The 20,912-nt window shown below is 45.0% G+C and overlaps 1 protein-coding gene across 2 annotated transcripts; it reads right to left on the reverse strand.

Annotated features, from left to right (window-relative positions):
- Positions 1–1,151: 1,151 nt before the first annotated feature.
- LOC111150728 (ribonuclease L) lies at positions 1,152–20,410 on the reverse strand. Of its 2 annotated transcripts, XM_022508293.1 has the most exons (7): positions 20,348–20,410; positions 15,445–17,088; positions 8,107–8,192; positions 6,694–6,899; positions 5,509–5,641; positions 2,390–2,526; positions 1,152–1,724 (listed from the first exon to the last, which is right to left on the reverse strand). In XM_022508293.1, exons 2-7 carry the CDS (start codon positions 16,916–16,918, stop codon positions 1,580–1,582), a joined length of 2,181 nt encoding a protein of 726 aa, XP_022364001.1. In that variant the 5' UTR covers positions 16,919–17,088; positions 20,348–20,410; the 3' UTR covers positions 1,152–1,579. The 2 variants fall into 2 exon arrangements, with proteins under 2 accessions (XP_022364001.1, XP_022364002.1); XM_022508294.1 differs by lacking the exons at positions 1,152–1,724; positions 2,390–2,526; positions 5,509–5,641; positions 20,348–20,410 and adding an exon at positions 5,822–6,363 and having other exon boundaries at positions 15,445–17,340.
- Between the last annotated feature and the right edge of the window lie 502 nt (positions 20,411–20,912).

Raw genomic sequence — 20,912 nt, forward strand, 5'->3', positions numbered from 1 at the left:
TTATAAATTATCAAGCACCATTAAAATGTAAGGTAGCATTATTATTCATGTATGAAGATGGTTCATTCATTTTTCAATGAATATGTATGTGGCAGACTTTTGCTAGGCATTAATGATACAAATAAATTATAGATATCTGTCTCATTTTCTATATCTATATATCTATATAGATAGCTATATAGATATATAGATATATAGATATCGATATCTATTTATCTGCTATATCGGCCCTTAAGATCTTACATTCCAGTAGGGAAGAAGCATGCGAAGGTGGAGAGAAGCATGCTCTGGTGTGGCTATGGGTGCTAGGGAGCCAGAGAGAGCCCCTGGACTGGGGTGTGGAAAGTGAGGGTGTTCAGGGGACTTCTTGGGAGGTGACACTGGAATTGTTTCACTACAAATTCAGAAGCAAGAAAACAAATCCAAGTCACTCCTCTGTGAGGTGGTCCACATAATCCATGGTCCTGGGCCCCAAGTCAGTTCCAAGGTGTCCCAATCCCTTAAGGCAGAGTTTCTCAGTCTTGGCACCACTGATATTTTAGGCTTCCGGATAATTCCATGCTGTGGGGGGCTATCCTGAGCATCGTAGAATATTTGGCATTATCCCTGACCTCCACCTGCCAGATGCCAGTAACACCCCCTTATCTCCCAGATTTGAAACCAAAAGCATCCCCGGACACTGCCAAATGGCCCCTCAGGGGCAAAACTGCCCCCAGTTGAGAACTACTGCCATAAGGTCATGGAAAAACCAATGTAGGTGGTTCTAGAAGGAATGCAGTTCATACAATGCAGTTCATACAGTTCCTAGGCTTATTCTTGGTGATCAAGAAAGAGTGAATGAATGAATAAGTCGACTCAGTGAATGAATGAGCTTCCTGGAAGCCCCTTGACATATTCCTTTTGGGATCCATCCAGAAGATCCCTGGGCTAGTAATTAAGTTCAAAAGTACCCACATGAGAGATAACAATAACACGACATGCATTTATATAGGGCTCTGTGCACGTTGTATGATCTTGGGCAAGTAGGTCCAATTCTCTGAGTCTCAGGTCTGCCAGTTCTTGTGGGTTTTTTGGTGTTTTGTTTTTTTTAAAGATTTTATTTTTTAAGTAATCTCCACACCCAACATGGGGCTCAAACTCACAACCCCAAGACCAAGAGTCGCATGCTCTACCGACTGAGCCAGCCAGGTGCCCCAGGTGTGCTAGTTCTTCAGTGGAGATGAGAAACCCTAGCTTGCAAGGCCATTGGGAGAACCGAATGAGATAATCCAGCCCTAGAGGTCTAGGCACTGGTTCCTTTGGTTCCACTGACAAAAGAAGTCTTAGCAGGGTACCCCACCCCCCAGCTCCTGCCAGTAAGCTTTACCTGTGAGAAGGTCCCGGAGGGTAGTTTGAGCGTATTTGTCTGGTCATAAACATGTGGGGAATACTGAACACTGTGCCAGGACCTGTCACATCCTCACCAGCAATCAGGTTAATTAAGAGGCCCAGAGAATTGTGATGTGCCCAGGATCACACAGCTAAATAAGGGGCTCCCTGAACTCGAAAACCTCAACCACCATGCAGAGGCTGACCTGCATCACGCCAGTGCTTTTTCGGATTGTGAGTTTTTGGGGAAATGCTTTCTGTATTCCGTGTTCTGTAGTTTTTTATAGACATACATGACCAGATCGGGAAATGTCTTTTGCAAATACTGGAAAGGTTCTCCAATTCTCAACTTCATGCTGAAATGAAACATAAATATATTCACGTGATTGCACCCCAGATCGTCTTCCCCCTTTATAGCATCTGGGCCTGGAGATTTCTTTGCTCCCTCCATTTCTAGAGCAGAGCAAGTAAGGATTTTGGAATCCAACAAAACAAGATTCATGTCCTAACAACTCTTCAGCTAACTAGCAACTTAATTTTTGTGAACCCCAGTTTTATCATCCAGAACATGAAGATGATACAGTTTCACAATCTCTTACCTACAGTTCCAAAATCCAAAAGAGCCATAAAAACTGCAAGTTTTTTTGTGAGTTTGCAGCTACCATTTTGGGTCGCAAAATCTGATTTCACTAACACAGGTCTACTTTTTAGATGTTTACAGCACTACATTCACCTTACGCAGCTGCTCGGTCCCCAACATTGCTCCCCACAAGGGAGTTACCACCCTTCTGTTCAAGAGGGCTCAGCAAAAGCTAAGAAGGAAGAGGAGAGCTTGCTGGGCATGTCCATTCATTGTAAGACCCTTGTGTTGGCCCTTTTCCAAATAGGGGAAAGGAATTACTTTTCATTTCATCAAAATAAATTTTCTTCCTTCTAACAAATAGCAGATATCAATTTAGAATGGGATTTTTTAATCATCCTCGTGTCATATATGACTTCCAGGAACAGAAATAATACTCACTCTTTATTTTTGTCTTCATTAATATGTTCTCCCAAATTCCGGATGAACTTTAACAGATCACTCAGAGTGTTCTTATAAGTACGCTTTTTGTTAGCTCTATAATACTTATTCATTTCACGCATAACATGTCTGTCAATCTAAAACACAAAACATTACACAAAAATGTGGTAGCACCACAGAATAAATCCTCATGGGACGTTAATACAAAGAGGCAAATTGCAAATTTGGATATATGCCCAAATTACCACTAACTAATAATGCAAATTAATAGAAAGAAACAAATGGAAGTAAATACCATACACCAAAATGCTATCCATAGTTTTGTCTGGATGAAGGATCATAAGTAACTCTACATTCCAGTCTCTATTTTCCAAGCGAACTATTTTCCATGAGAAATTAAATGTATTGAAACATGGTTTAGGAATTCTTTGGCTACTGTACTGAGAAATTTGTTCATCATACTACGCAGTATTTTTATCCTTGTGGCCATCCACCCGAGTTGGTAATTGGTTACGTTTTCCCTTTGAAGAGGATTCATTCAGACTAACATCAGACCTGGCAGCCATTGCCAAAACGAGTGTCCTTGTTTTTGTTTGGCTTTGTTTTGAATTCTATTTCCAGAGGTGTCATGTTTCTCCTTGCCTCTAAGTGTCCCAGAGCAGCTTCTCTCAAGTCAATGCCTCTCTCTTTGTGCATGCACCCGTGTCGATAGCTGTCATACTTAGAAAGCGTGTCTGTGTGGCAGGATGGGGCGGCCTCTGGAGAGGAGGCAGCAGCAAACACGGGAAAACTTGGCTTCTCCATGCAGTCACAAAACTGAACAACCAACCATGAAAATGGGCAAGTCACAAAAAGCAAATCAAAATCTCACGGGGGAACGAAGAGATAAGACTTGAAGTCCTCAGAATTCAACGTAAGTCAGTGAAGCTTAGGGGAAAAAACTGATGAATTGGGAAAAGAAAGAATGGGTTTTCCATCCCGGTTGTGCCAACCTCCACCTCTCCAGCCCTGCCTATTTCGGATCACGCGTCTGAGTCTCCATGAGCTCAGCCGTGTAATGCACTGGTGGACTTGATGGCATCACAGTGTCCTGCAGTGAGCAGCTTTAGCACACGGCCTCAGCAGCCAGACTGCCTGGCAGCAGATCCTGAGGCTGGTTCTGGACCTTTGGAAAAATGCTTTGTCTGTGCCTCCGTGGACCCACCTGTGACATGAAGGTAATTAGCTCAAAGGCTGTTATAAGGATTAACTGTGCAAACTCTCAGAAAGTCCTGGGAACTGTAACCACCGTCTAGTCAGCACCACAGAATTGTCAGCTGTTATTGTTATCTGCTTTGGTTTCCAACATCTCTGTTCCTACAAGTTTACATTCCAGCTCAAGTTTTTCTTCCAAAAAAAAAAAATTTATTTATTTATTTATTTATTTATTTGAGAGCGAGAGAGAGAAAGCAGGGGGAAGGGGCAGAGGGAGAGGGTGAAGCAGACTCCCCGCTGAGCAGAGAGCCCCCACATGGGGCTCAATCCCAGGACTCTGGGATCAGGAACTAAGCTGAAAGCAGATGCTTAACTGATTGAGCCGCTTAGTCACCCCTTTGCTGAAGTTTTATAGACATTCATTAGCAGAGTTATGGCACTTTTACTCCATGCCAGGAATTCAGCAGTGGACAAGACAATGGATAGTCTCTTCCCTTGTGGAATTTAAAGGGGAGCAGGAAAGATGGACGCCAAAGCAGCAATTATGAGTGTGATGTATCATCTAGAGGTAAGTGAGGGAAGGAAAGCAAAATGAGACCCAGAAACAAAGAGGTGTGGGAGAAGCCGTCCTAGATCAGGCATAGGATAGAGCTATGGGTCTCAGTCAAAGACCTGAGGATTATGGATTTTCCCATAGTGCTTTGCACAGTCTCTGAGCTCCCCAGCGTGCATCACACAGGCAGTGCTTCTGTGGGTCTCTCAGCCCCCCATGGACCATTCTGTATTCTGCTTCACATGCCCATGGGCTCGCGTAGGTTCAGCAAGTAACCGGTACTTGATAGATGTCTGCTAAGTAATAATAATGAAAATTCTGGGGGGCGCCTGGGTGACACAGTTGGTTAAGCATCCAACTCTTGGTTTTGGCTCAGGTCCTGATCTCAGAGATGCAGCCCTGCCTTGGGCTCCATGCTCAGCGTAGAGTCTGCTTAAGACTCTCTCTCTCTCTCTCTCTCCATCTCCCTCTCCCTCTCCCCCTCCTACCTCCCTGCTCTCTCTCTCACACACACACACACTCACTCTCTCTCTCTCTGAAAATAAATAAGTAAATCTTAAAAAAAAAAAAAAAAATGAGGGGCGCCTGGGTGGCTCAGTGGGTTGGGGCCTCTGCCTTCGGCTCAGGTCACGGTCCCGGGGTCCTGGGATCGAGCCCCACATCAGGCTCTCTGCTCCGCGGGGAGCGTGCTCCCCCCGCCCCTCTCTCTGCCTGCCTCTCTGCCTGCTTGTGATCTCTGCCTGTCAAGTAAATAAATAAATAAATATATTTTTTTTTAATGAAAGTTCTGATAGCACTGACTAGATCGAGATGATGACTGATTTGTTATGTTTTAATATTTAGTTCATTAGATGGACCCTTTCCTGAAGAGGAGGAATTTGAAAGATCCCCTTTTCTTCATGGTGTGTTTTCTCAGGCGGAAGGGAGGTGTGTGCAGCTGCTCAGAGCTGGGTTGTATATAGCGGCGGCCGCCAGGCTCTCCCTGGATGAGAAGCCTCACGGTGGGGCAGCTCCTTGGGGATAACCTCATTTAATCAGCTACTCTTGTCCCAACGGTAATAGGATCATTAGCCAGGCCTCTCAGAACCAGCGCTGGAGGGAAAGAGCCCTAAGAAAGGAAAAAGTCTCCTGGCCTGGGATAAGGGAATCCTAAGGAGGAGTCTAGGTGAGAGTCTGTCTGTCAGGAAGGCCTGGCCTCTGACCCAACAGGGCAGAGGGGGACTGGGCTGGAGAGGAAGGCAGGAAAATCACCTTTTCCACCCCTTGGTTGAGCCAGGCCTACAATATAAAAAAAAGTTAGAAAAACTAACATAACACATTACATAGATCCTTATTCCTGGAATAATTTCCACACCATAGGAATGGTTCATACCTTAGAAGTCCACTTGGCAAAACTTCTGGAAAATTCAGATTCTTCAGGTTGCAGTAGTTGGACAATCTTGCTTTTAACCACACCCTTTTTAATGTCAGATTCATTTCCCACATCTCTCAGGGTCCTAAAGCGGCTGAGGATGACAGAATTATCATGGTCATTCCATTCTGCCCTCTCTTTTCAGAAAGAAAACAATGTTACATTTTGGTGTTTGATGAAAGTAGTAAAACCATTCTCTAAAAATTCTCTAAAAATTCTGCGTGATGGGAGAGGCAGGCGGGCGTCTTTCTCCCTCTTTCTCTCTCTCCCTCTTTTTCTCTTCTTCAGAAAACAAAACCAGAATTCAGAGAGGTTAAGTCTCTGTTCCAAAGATACACAGCTAGGAAAGGCCAAGTTGAGAGGAGAGCCTGGGTCTGTTGACTCTCAGCCTGACTCCTTCCCATACCACCCTACCACTATGGTTAATACTAGGTGTTAAATTGTCTGGCCACAGGGGGCCCAGATTAAATACTATTCTAGGTGTATCTGTGAGCTGTTTCTAGACGAGATTCACATCTGAACTGCTGAACTCAGTAAGGCAGATCACCATCCCCAATGTGAATGGGCCTCATCCAACCCACAAAAGATGGAATTGACCCCTGCTTATCTGATTTCTTCAGCTGGGCCATTAGTCTTCTCCTGGCCTCAGCCCTTCCAGCTCTCAGGCCTTCAAACTCTTACTGGAACCCACATTCAGTGCCCCTGACCCTCAGGCCTTTGGATTTGGACTCAGTTACACTGTGGGCTCTCCTGGGTCTTCAGCTTACAGAGGCAGATGGTGAGAATTCTCAGCCTTCATACTGCATGAGCCATTTCCTTATTTAAGCTCCTAAGTAAAAAAAAAAATATATATATATATATATATATATATATAGGCACCTGAGTGGCTCAGTTGATTAAAGGGCCTGACTCTTGATTTCAGCTCAGGTCATGATCTCAGGGTCCTGAGACAGCACCCCACATCAGGCTCCCTCCTCAGCACAGCATCTACTTATGACTTTCTAAATAAGTAAATAAATAAAATATTTTTAAATAAATCTATATTTATATTTATCATTTGGATATAGATAGATAGATATCATGACTAATACACTCACTGTCTCCCTTCTGGAGGAGGCCTGGAATATGCAATAAACTTTTACTTACTTCTCCCAACTCCAAAAGAAGGGATGACCCAGCAGGCCGTTCAGGTGCCCCTGCACGTTGTCTCCTGTGTTAAACAGGCAACGAATGAGGTCTCGAGTTTCCTCATCTGGAGAAAGTCGAATCACCTCTTCATTGCTTTTAGTCTTCAGTGTCTCAAAAGGGAGTTCTCCCTTCCTTACCACATACAGGACCAGCCATCCAAGGGCCTGCAGGAAAACCACAAATCAAGTCACAATTCACAAAGTTATCTGTGAATCATCACTTTGTATGGAGGAGTAATGCAGGTTATGACCAAATGGAAAGTGAGAGAAATCTCGAGGAGTCCACAGGCTTGGTAGGGACAGAAGACACGGGTTCAGCATGGAGAACCCTTCAAGACAGTATATAGTCCCCATGGTTTAGGATTATAAGGAGCAAAAGATAATCCTAGGTCAGAGAGGTCAGGGAAAACTGCTTAGAGGAAGAGGAATTTGAGCTGGACCTTAAAGTTTGGATCGAATGTCAATAAACAGAGGAGAGGAAAACTGTTTTCAACAAGGGAAATGCCAGGACTCTGGCTGGAAACTGGGACTTTGGGTTGGGACTATGTCAAGTGGCAGAAAAAGGAGCCAGTCCAGGTCCATGGGACAGGATGACAGCCCCAAGAGTTTGGGCCATGACAGGGAAAAAAGGCCAAGGAGGGGGCCAGCATAGGCACTTCCTATAGCAGAGAAGGCACCACTCAAGGAAGGAGCTAAAATCCTTTTAGCAGCAAGGGCCAGAGGTGGCTGGAGAGCTCTTGCCCCAGGGTTGAACGTTCTGCATCCTGGACAAGCCCCCAGGACCAAGTTGCCTGGACAGTGTCAGAGTCAATCTGGGAGCTTTGGTCCCCAGGGGTCAGGCTGTTTCTGCTGTCTCCTCCCAGGAAAAACAGCTATTTCAGGCTCTTCACCTCTGTGGCCAAGATTAGTCTCTTTCAAGCGGGGGATCAATCCCATCCCTCCCATGGGTTTCAGAAGGCCTCCGTATCTGGCCCTCCTAGGAGTTCAGCATACAAGTTCGAAGGAGTGGGGAGGAAAAATCCCATTTGCTTTGTCTTCAGGCAGGAAATACCTCCTGCAGGAACTCTGGAGGTCACCTGGACATATCTCCTGGAGGTAATTTTAGAAGCGGTGTGGCATGCTCAATTCATTTACTATCTCGCCGGTGGAGGAAGAGAGGGAACCAAAGAGATACAGAAAGGAGCCTCTGCAGCCCAGAGAGATGCCATTGTCTGCAAGGGCATGAAGGCAGTGAACCCTGAGGGAACACCTTGAAAGTCAGTTAGAAGAGTTAAAATAGAAATGATGTCTAATTGACCACAGGCAATAAGGGAAGGAACGAAACAAATAAGGAAGCAGAGAGATGGGAAAGTAAACCAATTGTAGAAATTACCTGTAGATCTCTCTTGATTTCCTGCGGCTCTCCAGCCCACTTGACACTTTCATCAAAATCTGCCAGGCAAGTAGCATTCTTGAAATCTAAGGAACAGTTTGTAGAGATGCCATGAATATCCTCTCTCTTCACCTTGTAATTAACTTAAATAAATATGTACCACGATGCGCTATCCTCTCTGAAGAAGGCAATAATAAAGCTTATATCTGCATGGCTGTTTACTCCTCAAAAGAGTCATGTACACTGTGTCATTTGACCTGTTAGGTATCTGCCAAGGGCAGGATTTAAATTTCATTTTTTTCTAGACCTGGAGGTGGGGAAGGTTGAGGATAAATTTAACCAGTTCCCGCTCGGGCAATTCCTGGGGGCAGTGAGCACAGATTTATAAAGGAACTGCTGGCAGGAGATACGGCTGACTTCCTGAAGCTAAATAACAACTAACCAACGAGACTCCAAATCCAAGAGCAGCTCGCCACAGCCCCCCACTCAGTCAAGCCCACCAACCACAGCCCCTGTGACACTGTCTTCAGTTATCATGGATTAACCATGTGCTTGGAATGAGCCACTGCTTATTTGCCCTCTTCAGAATCGTTCTCCCTTGAAGGAAGCCACTGAGTCCTCCGGAAGAAGGATGCATGGATGGGCGAGGTCGGGAACAAGACGAGAGGAGAGCAAGTCAGTGATCTGTCCTTGAAGGAGGGGCTCCTGCTTCTGGCTTGAAGGTATCTAGGAAAGCCGCTGGGTAACTCTGGGCGGTAGGATGGTCAGCACAATTGTGTGCTTCTCAAACCCCTTTGGTTCTGAACTTAGATATCAAAGTTGGGTGGAAACTCACAGTCTAGCGAAAACAAACCCATTAAATTATTCAACAAGGGTCCAGAGAGGGGAAGAATGACAGTGAAGGAGGAGAACACAGCACAGGCCCTTTGGAGTTCTGAGTCTCTGAGAAAGGAGACAAATGCCAAGTGAATGTAAAATTACTTGCAACTTTTGGGGCGCCTGGGTGGCTCAGTGGGTTAAGCCACTGCCTTCGGCTCAGGTCATGATCTCAGAGTCCTGGGATCGAGCCCCGCATCGGGCTCTCTGCTCTCTAGGGGAGCCTGCTTCCTCCTCTCTCTCTGCCTGCCTCTCTGCCTGCTTGTGATCTGTCAAATAAATAAATAAAATCTTTAAAAAAAAAAAAAATTACTTGCAACTTTATCTTTTTTTAAAGATTTATTTATTGACTTCCGAAAGAGAGAGGGCGAGGAGGGAGGGGGCAGAGAGAGACAAGCAGACTCTGCATGAGAAGCATAGAGACCCATGTAGGGCTCAATCCCAGGACCAGGGGATCATGACCTGAGCCAAAGGCAGACCCTTAACTGACAGAGCCACCCAGGTGCCCCAATTGCAACTTTAAAAATGCTAGTCAAGGCGCCTGGGTGGCTCAGTGGGTTAAAGCCTCTGCCTTCAGCTCAGGTCATGATCCCAGGGTCCTGGATCGAGCCCCGCATTGGGCTCTCTGCTCCGTGGGGAGCCTGTTTCTTACTCTCTCTCTGTCTGCCTCCCTGCCTACTTGTGATCTCTGTCTGTCAAATAAATAAATAAAATATTTTTAAAAAATAAATAAATAAATAAATAAATGAAAATAATAAAAATACTAGCCAAAAGTGCAGAATGCTCGGAAACTGTAATTAACAAGAGCCACATGGCTGTGTGTGGGAGAGAAGTTTCCTTAAGGAATGACGCTCGGACAGAGAGCAGTAGAATTCACGTGGATGAGTGGAACAGGGAAGAGAGAATTCTAGATAGCATTTCCCAAGGCAGAAAGGAACCTGAGGAATTCCACTCTGACAGAAAGGAGGCCCAAGAGCCTGGAGAGGAGGGATGAAGTTGGAAGTGGCCTGCAATGAGGTTCAAGCGGTAGAGGGTGCACCTTGGAAACCTGGGACTGGTTTCAGCTACTGGAACTGATAAATCCCCTTCACTATTTAAGCCACTGTGAGTTCTCTTACTTAAATTTCAAGTGTCTAATGGAACACTTCACATCTCTTCTAACACTTAATTTTTTTTAACAAGCCCCAGGTTTGTTTGTTTTTTTTTAATTTTTAGATTCAATCGACTGTTAGAGTGCTATAAAAATTTTTAACTCTTACACTTAGTTTCTGCACTTACAGAATCACAGACTGCTAGGAGTTGATGGGCAGAGTTAGGATAAGATTTGCACACCCCACCCCGCTGTCAGTGAATCAAGAACCCCTTCCTCCTCACTCCTACCCGAGGGATACCATCTAAGATGATATTTTTTCATCAAAAATGTTAATTAAAAAATAATTTTTATTAAAGAAATTTTTAAATAACACATAATTAGGTTACTTAAACAATTTTTTTGTTTGTTTGTTTATTCTGTGCTGCTTATAAGTCACTGTTTTCTTCCAGGCTCTTTCTCTCCTTCCTTATGCGTATCCTCTAGCAGTTCTTTCATATATAGTCTGTGGGTAGAAAGTCTTCCTGGATCCTTAAATGTTTAAAAAAAATCTATTTCAACAAATGGTGCTTAGGAAAACTGGACAGCTACAGGAAAAAGAATGAAACTGGACCACTTTCTTACACCATACACAAAAATAAACTCAAAATGGATTAAAGACCTAAATGTGAGAACTGAAACCATAAGACCCCCAGGGAAAAAAAAAAACAGGCAGTAATTCTTTTGACATTGGCCATACAAACATTTTTCCAGATATGTCTTCTTAGGCAAAGAAACAAAAGCAAAACTGAACCCAAATAAAAAGCTTCTACACAGCAAAGGAAACTATCAGCAAAACGACAAGACAGCCTACTGAATGGGAGAAGATATTTGTGAATGACATATCCGATAACAGGTTAATATCAAAAATGTATAAAGAACATATGCAACTCAACACCAAAACAAACAAACAAGCAATTTGATTAAAAATGGGCAGAAGTCCTGAATAGACATTTTTCCAAAGAAGACATACAAACAGCCAACAGACACATGAAAAGATTCTCGACATCATTCATCATCAGGGAATGCAAATCAAAACCAGAAAGAGATATCACCTTACACTTGTCAGAAAGGCTAGAATCAAAAAGACAAGAAATAGTAAGTGTTGGCAATAATGTGGAGAGAAAGGAACCTTTATGCACACTGTTGGTGGGAATGTAAATTGGTGCAGCCACCGTGGAAAACAGTATAGATGTTCCCCAAAGAGTTAAAAATAGAGCTACCCTATAATCCAGCCATCCCACCACTGGGTATTTACCCAAAGAAAACAAAACCACTAATTTTAGTTAACCACTAAGGTTAACAAAACCCTTATGTGCTCAGCGTTATTTACAATAACCAAGATATGGAAGTATCCCAAGTGTGTATTAATAGATGAGTGGGTAAAAGAGATGTGGCATATATATATATATATATATATATATATATATATATATATATATAATTACTCAGCCATCAAAAAATAAGATCTTCCCTTTTGTGATAACATGGATGGTCTTGGAGAGTATAATGCTAAGTGTAGTAAGTCGGTTAGAGAAAGCCAAACACCGTATAATTTCACTCATAACGTGGAATTTAAGCAATAAACAAACAAAGGGGGGAAAAGGACAAACAAAAAACCGGACTTTTTTTTTTAAGATTTTATTTATTTATTTGACAGAGATCACAAGTAGGCAGAGAGGCAGGCAGAGAGAGAGAGGAGGAAGCAGGCTCCCAGGGGAGCAGAAAGCCTGATGCAGGGCTCAATCCCAAGACCCTGGGATCATGACCTGAGCCGAAGGCAGAGGCTTTAACCCACTGAGCCACCCAGGTGCCCCAAAAAACCAGACTTTTAAATACAGAGAACAAACGGGTGGTTTCCAGAGGGGAGATCAGTGGGGGAATGGGAGAAATAAAGGGAATTAAAGTACACTTTTCATGATGAACACTGAGCAATGTATAGAATTGTTGACTCATTATACTGTATACCTGAAACTAATGTAACACTGCATGTTAAAAATATCAAAATATTGTATTTATTTTGAATCATGTGTGAACAATAATAATTTGATAGTTGTCTTAGTCAATTCTGTATCCTATAACAAATTACAGTAGATGGGTGTGGCTTAAACAATAGAAATTTATTTCACACAGCTCTGAACATTGGAAATCTGAGCTCAGGGTATCAAGAGCATTGGCTTCATGGTGAGGGCCCTCATACTGGTGTATAGACAGCCACCTTCTTTGCTGTATCCTCATATGGTAAAAAGACAACTAGCTAGCTCTTTTTATAATGGCACTAATCCATCCAAAGCAATTTTGAGAAAGAACAAAACCAGAGGCATCACACTTCCTGATTTTAAACTACATTACAAAGACCAAGTAATCAAAATAGTACAGTACTGGTATAAAACCAGACACACAGATGAGTGAAACAGAATAAAGAGCCCAAAAATAAACCCACCACACATATGCAGTCAACTAATATTTGACAAGGGAGCCAAGAATGCTCAATGGGGAGAAGAAAATCTCTTCAAATAATGATGTAGGATAAACTGGATAGTTACATGCAAAAGAATGAAAGTAGACCCCTATCTTATGCCACTCACAAAAACTAATTTGAAATGGATTAAAGACTTACATGTAAAACCTGAAACCATAAAACTCCTAGAAGAAAACATAGGGAAAAAGCACCTTGATATTGTTCTTGGCAATGATATTTTAGATATGACACCAAAAGCACAAGCAACAAAGGCAAAAACAAACCAGTAAGACTACATCACACTAAAAGCTTCTGCACAGCAAAAGAAACCATCAACAAAATGAAAAGACAATGTATAGCATGGAAAAAAAAATTTATGAATCATGTATCTGATATGGAGAATAAATTCCTACTGTTTTAAGCCACCACGTTTGTGATCATCTATTCCAGCAGCCATAGGAAACTAACATACTCAGTTAGCTTTGTTCCTTTGGGTCTAAGTTCTTCTCTTTCATGCACCTCTTTTATGGTATCAGCACATCATAAATATCTTCAGTGATTTTTGACCATAAGCCTTACTTTGCAGTTGAGAATCCCTGATGCCCTTTGAACTGCTTCTGTTAATGCCACCCAACACAGCGCAGAGATGGAGGCAGTTGTCAGAACTTCTGCTTTGTGTTCTACTCAGTGAAACTTGGAGGTAAGCAGGACGTGCCACTTAGTAGGGTATTTTGGCAGAAATCTTATGGATTTAACTGCTCTTTGTTTCTCTTGAGATCATCAACCTCTAGTGTCTCAAGTAGTAGCCCAGTCTGCAGACAGGCCGGGCACAGATGCTTGGTCTGTGGGGAATGCACAGGGTGTGATCTTCCTAGTTTTTACTGATGCAGCAATCTGCCTGTTAGCTGGTCTTGTGTCCTCTCCTGCTTCTGGCTTCCATTACTCCTGAGTGGCATTTCTTTGCACTACTCCCACTTTCATGAGTAATATTTAGTTGTGGCATCCTGCATCTGTCCTGGGCTCCTGTGTCCTTCTCTCATCCCATCCTATCATGTTCAGTCTCTATATAATTCCTCAAAGATTTTGTCCTATAAAACTTCTTTCGTTATTTTGTCCCCAGCTAGGAATTCATTTAACAATCTTCTCCTGTCATTTTAGGGATTTAATACAAGGAATAGATTTAATACAAGGAATAAATAGATTTAATACAAGGTATGTGTTAGGCTCACCACCTGGAGGCAGAAATATAATCAATTCTCAATTCTCTATTGTTCAAGGTTAAGAATAGAAGAGGTGGGGTGCCTGGGTGACTCAGTGGTTTAAAGCCTCTGCCTTTGGCTCAGGTCATGAACCCAGGGTCCTGGGATCAAGCCCTGCATCGGGGCTTTCTGCTCAGCGGGAAGCCTGCTTCCTCCTCTCTCTCTCTGCCTGCCTCTCTGCCTACTTGTGATCTCTGCCAAATAAATAAATAAAATCTTTAAAAAAAAAAAAAGAAAGAAAGAAAGAACAGAAGACATGGTATCAGAAATGCCAAAGAAGAGGTAGTGATATGTGGCTGTGAACTTGATATGTGAACATATGTGACTCTTCTGTATCAAGATGAGCGGTTAGAACTGAAAAGGACCCTGCCTTTGGCTGCATCTTGAGGACTCTGCCTCACTTTGTAGAGCTGCACATATTTCTGGCCTTTGTCAGTCTCCCCAGCAAAGTTGCTTAAAACCAGGAAGGAGTACCACTAACCCTTGTCCTCAAACTAAAAGCCAGATTCCAGTTGTATTCTGATGTCCACATACTTCTTTCCAGGTCTCATCCAGGACCTTAAATACTGTTCTCTGCTCTCAATACCTGAACCCTCTTTTTGTCTTGTTCCCTTACACCTACCTTAAATCTCAGTGCATGCCTGTAGACTAGGTATCTGTTTCTGCTTAGCCCTCTGGGCAAGTACCTGGCCTGTGCTGAGCACCTACAACATATAGGTAACTTGTCTAACACGCTGCACCTCATAGCGACCTTATGATGGACATATGGTCCATCTTACGTGAGGAAACTAAGGCTCACAGAACTAAGTGACTTGTTGGAGGGTGCAAAGCTACAAAGCAGCAGGACTAGGCTGCCAGCCTCCCTACACGTGACCAGACTCTTTCTGCTGCACCACATGGCCTGGGACTGGACACTCAGCTCCGCTTCTTTCCGTTAATGTTGCTTTCATTGATTTTGGTTTTGGCTGAGGCCAGTGGGTGCTGACTCGTCTGCCCACTTGCTGTATCTTATCCTGGCACGCCCAATTTTGACCTTGGTTTTGCCATTAAATGTGCCTGTGTGGCTCAATTAGTTAAGCATCTGCCTTCAGCTCCGGTCATAATCCCAGGGTCCTGGGATCGAGTCCCACGTTGGGCTCCTTGCTCAGTGGGGAGCCTGCTTCTCCCTTTGCCTGCTCTGCCTGCCACTTCCCCTGCTTATGTGCCCTCTCTCACTCTCTCTGACAAATAAATAAAGAAAATCTTAAAAAAAAAAAAAAGTTCACAATGGCTACCATCTTAGCTGAAGGAATACACCTTCAGGATTCTCTGATTTGCAGGCTACTTTAGGAACTCAAAATTCTGGAGCTGACGCCATCCAAGACATAACCTTCATACGTGTATTTGCCAAAGGAAATCTGAAGTTAGCCTGGTATCATTGGAATCTGCAACCTCCATGTGGGGTAAGGTTCTACCTGGTAGCAGGAGAGACAGCACTATAATCCTGAATCTGTTGCGTTAAACCTCACACTGAATGATCCACATTTACTCTACTCCTTTCCGACCTGTAATGAATATCCTTTCTTTCTGTAAATAAAGACCCCACGATTTGTAGGAGAAGACTGGGGACTCACCTATTAAGATGTTTTGTGGGCATAGATCCTGGTGTGTGTATCCACACAGCACATGGAGATTCTCAACAGCCTTAAATACAGATGAGAGGACGTTTCGGGCAAACACGTCTTCCTCATTTTCCACAGCCTCCCCCTTGCATGTAGCGAAGTGTTCCTCCAGGGTCTGCTCACAGAGGGCAAGACACACATACAGACAGTCCTTGTAGTTCTCACTCCCATAGAATGTCACCAAGTCACTGTTTGCTCGGCTGCTCTGCAGACAGGACACTTCCTGTTGTCCGCGTGTGCTGCCTTCAGAGAATCGTTTCACAGCTACTTCCTGCCCTTCGTAGAACCCAAGGTAGATGCCCCCTTCAGAAGTGTCAGCGATTTTATATTCTTCATCAATAAAGATCTTGAGATTGCCAATCATAGGGCGGTATATTATGCGGAGATGTTCCAAGGCCTCCCCCCAGCGTGAGCTCTGAGGCTTCCAGTCTTCCACAGGAGGGCGACCATCTTCTCTGGCCCCATGAGAGAGAAGAAGCTTTACAAGGGGAGCGTCATAATTGCGTCTCGCTATCGTCACAAGATCCCCACAGTCCATGCTGGCTCCTTTGGTGCATAAGAGTTGAGCAATTTTCTTCAGTTTGAGTTCGACAGCCAACAGAAGCGCTGTTTTGCCCTCACTGTCTGTGTCATCAATCTCTATATGTTCTTGTTCCAAAAGCATCTGCACTACATCCGAGTGCCTCCTTTCCACTGCCAGGATCAGGGGTGTCTTCCCTTTCTCTCCCCTCACATTGACATCAGCCCCGTGGTACAGCAGAAGGCGAGTGATGTCCTCCAAGTTTCTATCATCAGAGTTCCTAAATGCATAGATCAAAGCATTTCTGCCCATATTGTCACGGGCTTTGACATCTGCCCCCATCTCATCAAGGAGGATCTTCAAGATGTCTGCGTGTCCATTTTCAGCAGCATCCATTAGAGCTGTGGCCCCTCCTTTTCTAAGCCTCTTCTGATTCTCCGTTGTCTTTCGACTCAAATTCACCTCTGCCCCATTCTCATACAGGAATTTTAAGGCTTCCTCCTCACCATGCACAGCAGCTTCCATGAAAGCTGTGAAGCCATTAGCATCACACTCATTGACATCTGCTCCTTTAGAAAGGAAAAGTTTGAGCAGCTCCACATTTCCCACAATCCCAGCAATGATGAAGGGAGTGGCCTCATTCTTCTTCTTTAGACAAGGGTCTGCACCATAGTGAAGCAGAAGATTCACCATGTCCTCCTGGCAACATTGTACCGCGTTATGCAAAGGTGACCAGCCCCATTCATCCTGGAAGTTGACCTCAGCCCCTCCTTCCAGCAATTGCTGGAGCAGCTCGATGTTTCCTTCTTTAACAGCTTTGAGTAACTGAATGCCATCCCCTAATGTCCTCTCAGTGCCGGAGGGTGTGGGACTCTCCTGAAGGCTGTTAGGGCTCTTGGTCTCCATGACGGTAATTACCACTGGCTACAATTCTGTGCCTTTTCTTTGAGAAAATGAAAACTTCTCTCCTTGGGACTTGATCAAAGAGACATGGAGCTCTTTGAACCATCAGGATAAATAGGGACTATCTGGCTGTGGACCAGCAACATGAGGAAGGAAATATTCTTGGAAGTCTTCTGACATCCCACCAGGAGATGAGCCATTTTGTAATTTTATAAAAGTGAGAAAGCATTTGAATCAGAAAAGTTAATTTTACTAGCGACTTCTTCAAAATACATCTACTGATTTATATAGAACTTTTTACTATAGAATATTATGAACATATATAAATTAAAAACAAGAAAATTATGACACTGTAGTCCCACCACCCAGAAATAGGTGTTAAGATTTCAGAGGATGCCTGGGTGGCTCAGTCAGTTAAGTGTCTACCTTTGGCTCAAGTCATGGTTTCAGAGTCCTGGGATTGAGTCTTGTGTCGGGGGTCCTTGCTCTGTGGGGAGCCTGCTTCTCCCTCTGCTCGCTGCTCCCCCTGCTTGTGCTCTGACAAATAAAAAAAAATTTTTTTAAGACTTTAGTATATTTCTTTAAAGATTTTTTAAAAATTTATTTAAAGAGAGAGAGTGTGCAAGCAGGGGAGGAACAGAGGGAGAGGGAGGGGGAATCTCAAGTAGACTCTGCACTATGCACCCGCCACAAGGCTCAGTCTCACAACCCTGAGATCATGACCTGAACCGATATCTAAAGTTGGGTACCCAACCAACTGAACCACCCTATTTTAGTATATTTCTATAAATTTTTAAAAAATAGTTGAGATCGGGGCGCCTGGGTGGCTCAGTGTTAAAGCCTCTGCCTTCAGCTTGGGTCATGATCCCAGGGTCCTGGGATTGAGCCCCACATTGGGCTCTCTGCTCAGCGGGGAGTCTGCTTCCTCCTCTCTCTCTCTCTGCCTGCCTCTCCACTTACTTGTCCACCTAATCTCTGTCAACTAAATAAACAAATAAATCTTTAGAAAAAAATAGTTGAGATCATGTTATGAGGATACTGTATAAATATCCTGCTTTCTTTCATTTAATGCCATTGTATAAACAATTTCCTATTTATCACAAGCCTTTGCAAACACTTTTAATGGCTCTGCAATACGCCACCAATCACTTGTTTCATTTCCCTGTTACTGAACAGTTTTTAAAAACAATTTTTGAGCAAGATTTTTTAAATTAGGATTTTTTAACAATTCTAAATAATGTTGCAGTAAATTTCATGTTTTAAAGCTTGTTTTCTTATGCTAAATCTTATCATAGATTTCTTATGATAGATTTCCAAGAACTGGATGACTGGTCAAAGTGTAACAGCACGCCAACAGGTCTGAAGTGTTCATTGACTTCAAGCTTATCCGCTCTTTGCTTGCCGACCTAAGTTCCCTGACCTGTAGCAGAACTAATGTACTTTCCTTGAGATTTGCAGACCACTGGCCTTGAGGAGTGAATTTCCCAGAAGATTAAGTCCTGACTACATTCCGGAACAGCTGCCAGAGATGCCAGACTGCCTGTTTAGGGTCATACTGACAGGACTGACTGGCCACCTGCCACTCCTGCTCACAGCTTCCACCCACCCCCACCATCTTTCCCATCCCTTGCCCCCTAAAGCCCTCCTGCTTCCCCTAGGATGGCCTTTTTTTTTTTTATATCTAAGATTTTATTTATTTATTTGGCAGAGAGAAAGAGAGATCACAAGTAGGCAGAAAGACAGTCAGAGAGAGAGAGGGAAGCACGCTCCGGGCTGAGCAGAGAACCCGATGCAGGGCTCAATCCCAGGACCCTGGGATCATGACCTGAGTGGAAGGCAGAGGCCCAACCCACTGAGCCACCCAGGTGCCCAGGGAGGGTGGCCTTTGAGACATGAGTCTGCCACCTTCCCAGGCTGCCACTTTCCTGAATAAAGCAGCCTTGCCTTTCCCACCATCACCAGCCTCTCCGGTACAGATTCGTGAGCAGCCAACAGCCAAACCTGAGTCTAGAACCCATTCTCTGTCCCAGTAACAAAACAATATCATTGTTTCAAAAATGCTCAGGCTATGTTAATAAATATCTTCCATATTAACATACTCTCACTAGAAATAGATGGTCTCGGGGCGCCTGGGTGGCTCAGTGGGTTAAGCCGCTGCCTTTGGCTCAGGTCATGATCTCAGGGTCCTGGGATCGAGTCCCGCATCGGGCTCTCTGCTCAGCAGGGAGCCTGCTTCCCTCTCTCTCTCTCTCTCTCTCTCTGCCTGCCTCTCCATCTACTTGTGATCTCTCTCTGTCAAATAAATAAATAAAATCTTAAAAAAAAAAAAAAAGAAATAGATGGTCTCTTAAAAGAAAAAGTACCCTCATATATAGGGGGAAAAATATGTTTTGTATCAATTTGCATTTCTTACACCTATTTGCATGTCTTAGAGCTCTCGGTGAATTTGCTGGCTCTGGGCCTGTCTTCTTTAGGCATGTGCGCTTCTTTTCAAAGTAGTAGAGAGAACTGGAAAGAGCTTAGACTCCAACCTCCCAAGATTGAAGTTTTGAACCGCTGCTCATTTGACTTCAGACCGTTACTTCCTAATTGTGTAACATTAGGTTATTCTCAATTTTCCGCTCCCTCTTGCTGTAACGTAAGGCGAAAATCAGGCATTCAATAAATGATAGACTGAACCACGGCCCTTCAGGAAAAACAAAATTCAGCGATTCCTACTCTCGCCCTCCGAGCGCGCACACACGCAGCCCAGATGGAGGGGCTGGTGGTGCGGAGTCCAGCTGCCCTCGGTCCCTTGGGGGCAACAGAGCGGCCGTTCAGCCATCGGTCAGCACCCACCCCCTGCTGCCAGCAGATCTGTAAGACTCCACCGGCTCCGGAGCCCGGAAGCGCCCGTGTTCCTGCCACCCGGCCGCGGGGACGGTCGCCAAGCCCTCGCCGGCAGAGACCGAGATCGATGGTGCTGCAAAAGCGCCATCACCGGCAATGAAAACTCGGAGACGCCGGTTTGTGCTCCAAGTTCCGGCTACCACAGGTGTGAGGCAGGCAGGTGGGAATGAGCGAGCAGCGCAGGGGAGGAAGCCGAGGACCCCCGCTTCCTCCCCGCGCCCTGCGGGAGCGAGGACACCCCGCCTCGAGGAAGGGGCCGCTTCCGGTTCCGTTTTCTCGGTTCCGCAGCGGGGTTTCCCGGAGGGGGGGCCGATGGCGCGCCGGGGGGGCTGCGGCCGAACCTGGCACTCCCCGGGGTGCTCCGTCAGTGAAGCGTCTACCTTTGGCTCAAGTCATGGTTTCAGGGTCCTGGGATCGAGTCTTGTGTCGGGGTCCTTGCTCTGTGGGGAGCCGCACACCCGCTGCCCGCCCCGGAGCCCAGGAAATCCCTCCGAGAAAACCACCTCCCGAGCAGCCCCGCAGCCCTCCTGGGGCCCCTCTTACCTCCTGAACTCGGGTGCCGGGCCCTCGGCTCTTCCGCGGAGAGCCCTCGGTCGCCGAAGGCGGAAGCACGCGGGAAAGCACCTCCTCTGGCTGTCGCCGGGCCAGCGGGGCGGGGCTGAGAGTGAGCGAGTGAGGAAGGAGCCGGGGCGCATTTAACCCTTGGCAGGACGGCGGAGGGCCCATCTGAGGGTCCGACTCCCAGCCCATCGCCTTCCCGCCCTTGAGGCTTCCAGGCCACAGCTTCCCGCGTCATCTAGACCTTATTCCAAGTCCCCTACCTGCTTGAAGGAAATGAGTGGTAAAGAAACATTTCCTGCCCATTGCTTTGCAAGTGACAGGACCCCCGTTAACCCCTGACAATCCTGATCATGACACACCTGAGGCTCAGAGAAGCTCAATAAACTCAGAGCCCAAGCTCGCTCACTCATCTGGGCACACGCAACGCTCTCACTGCCCAGAAGGCCACCAGCCTGGCAGTCTAGAGAGCTGGTCCTGTAGCCAGCACTTCTAGGGGAGTGACTTCAGGTGGGTGGATGGCTTAACCATGTGGAGTCTCAGGTCTCTC

The sequence above is a fragment of the Enhydra lutris genome, unplaced genomic scaffold, assembly GCF_002288905.1.
Source record: "Enhydra lutris kenyoni isolate GAN:26980312 unplaced genomic scaffold, ASM228890v2 scaffoldscaffold24, whole genome shotgun sequence".
Lineage (NCBI taxonomy): Eukaryota > Metazoa > Chordata > Mammalia > Carnivora > Mustelidae > Enhydra > Enhydra lutris.

Bases quoted from the DNA above. Each gene is read 5' to 3' on its own strand.
- LOC111150728 (XM_022508293.1), bottom strand. From the start codon at position 16,918: ATGGAGACCAAGAGCCCTAACAGCCTTCAGGAGAGTCCCACACCCTCC. The intron at 5,642-6,693 runs GTAAGTAAAAGT...TGTCATCCTCAG, and splicing joins TTCTTTTGGAGTTGGGAGAA to CCGCTTTAGGACCCTGAGAG. The intron at 2,527-5,508 runs GTATGAACCATT...TTTGTGTTTTAG, and splicing joins TTGCCAAGTGGACTTCTAAG to ATTGACAGACATGTTATGCG.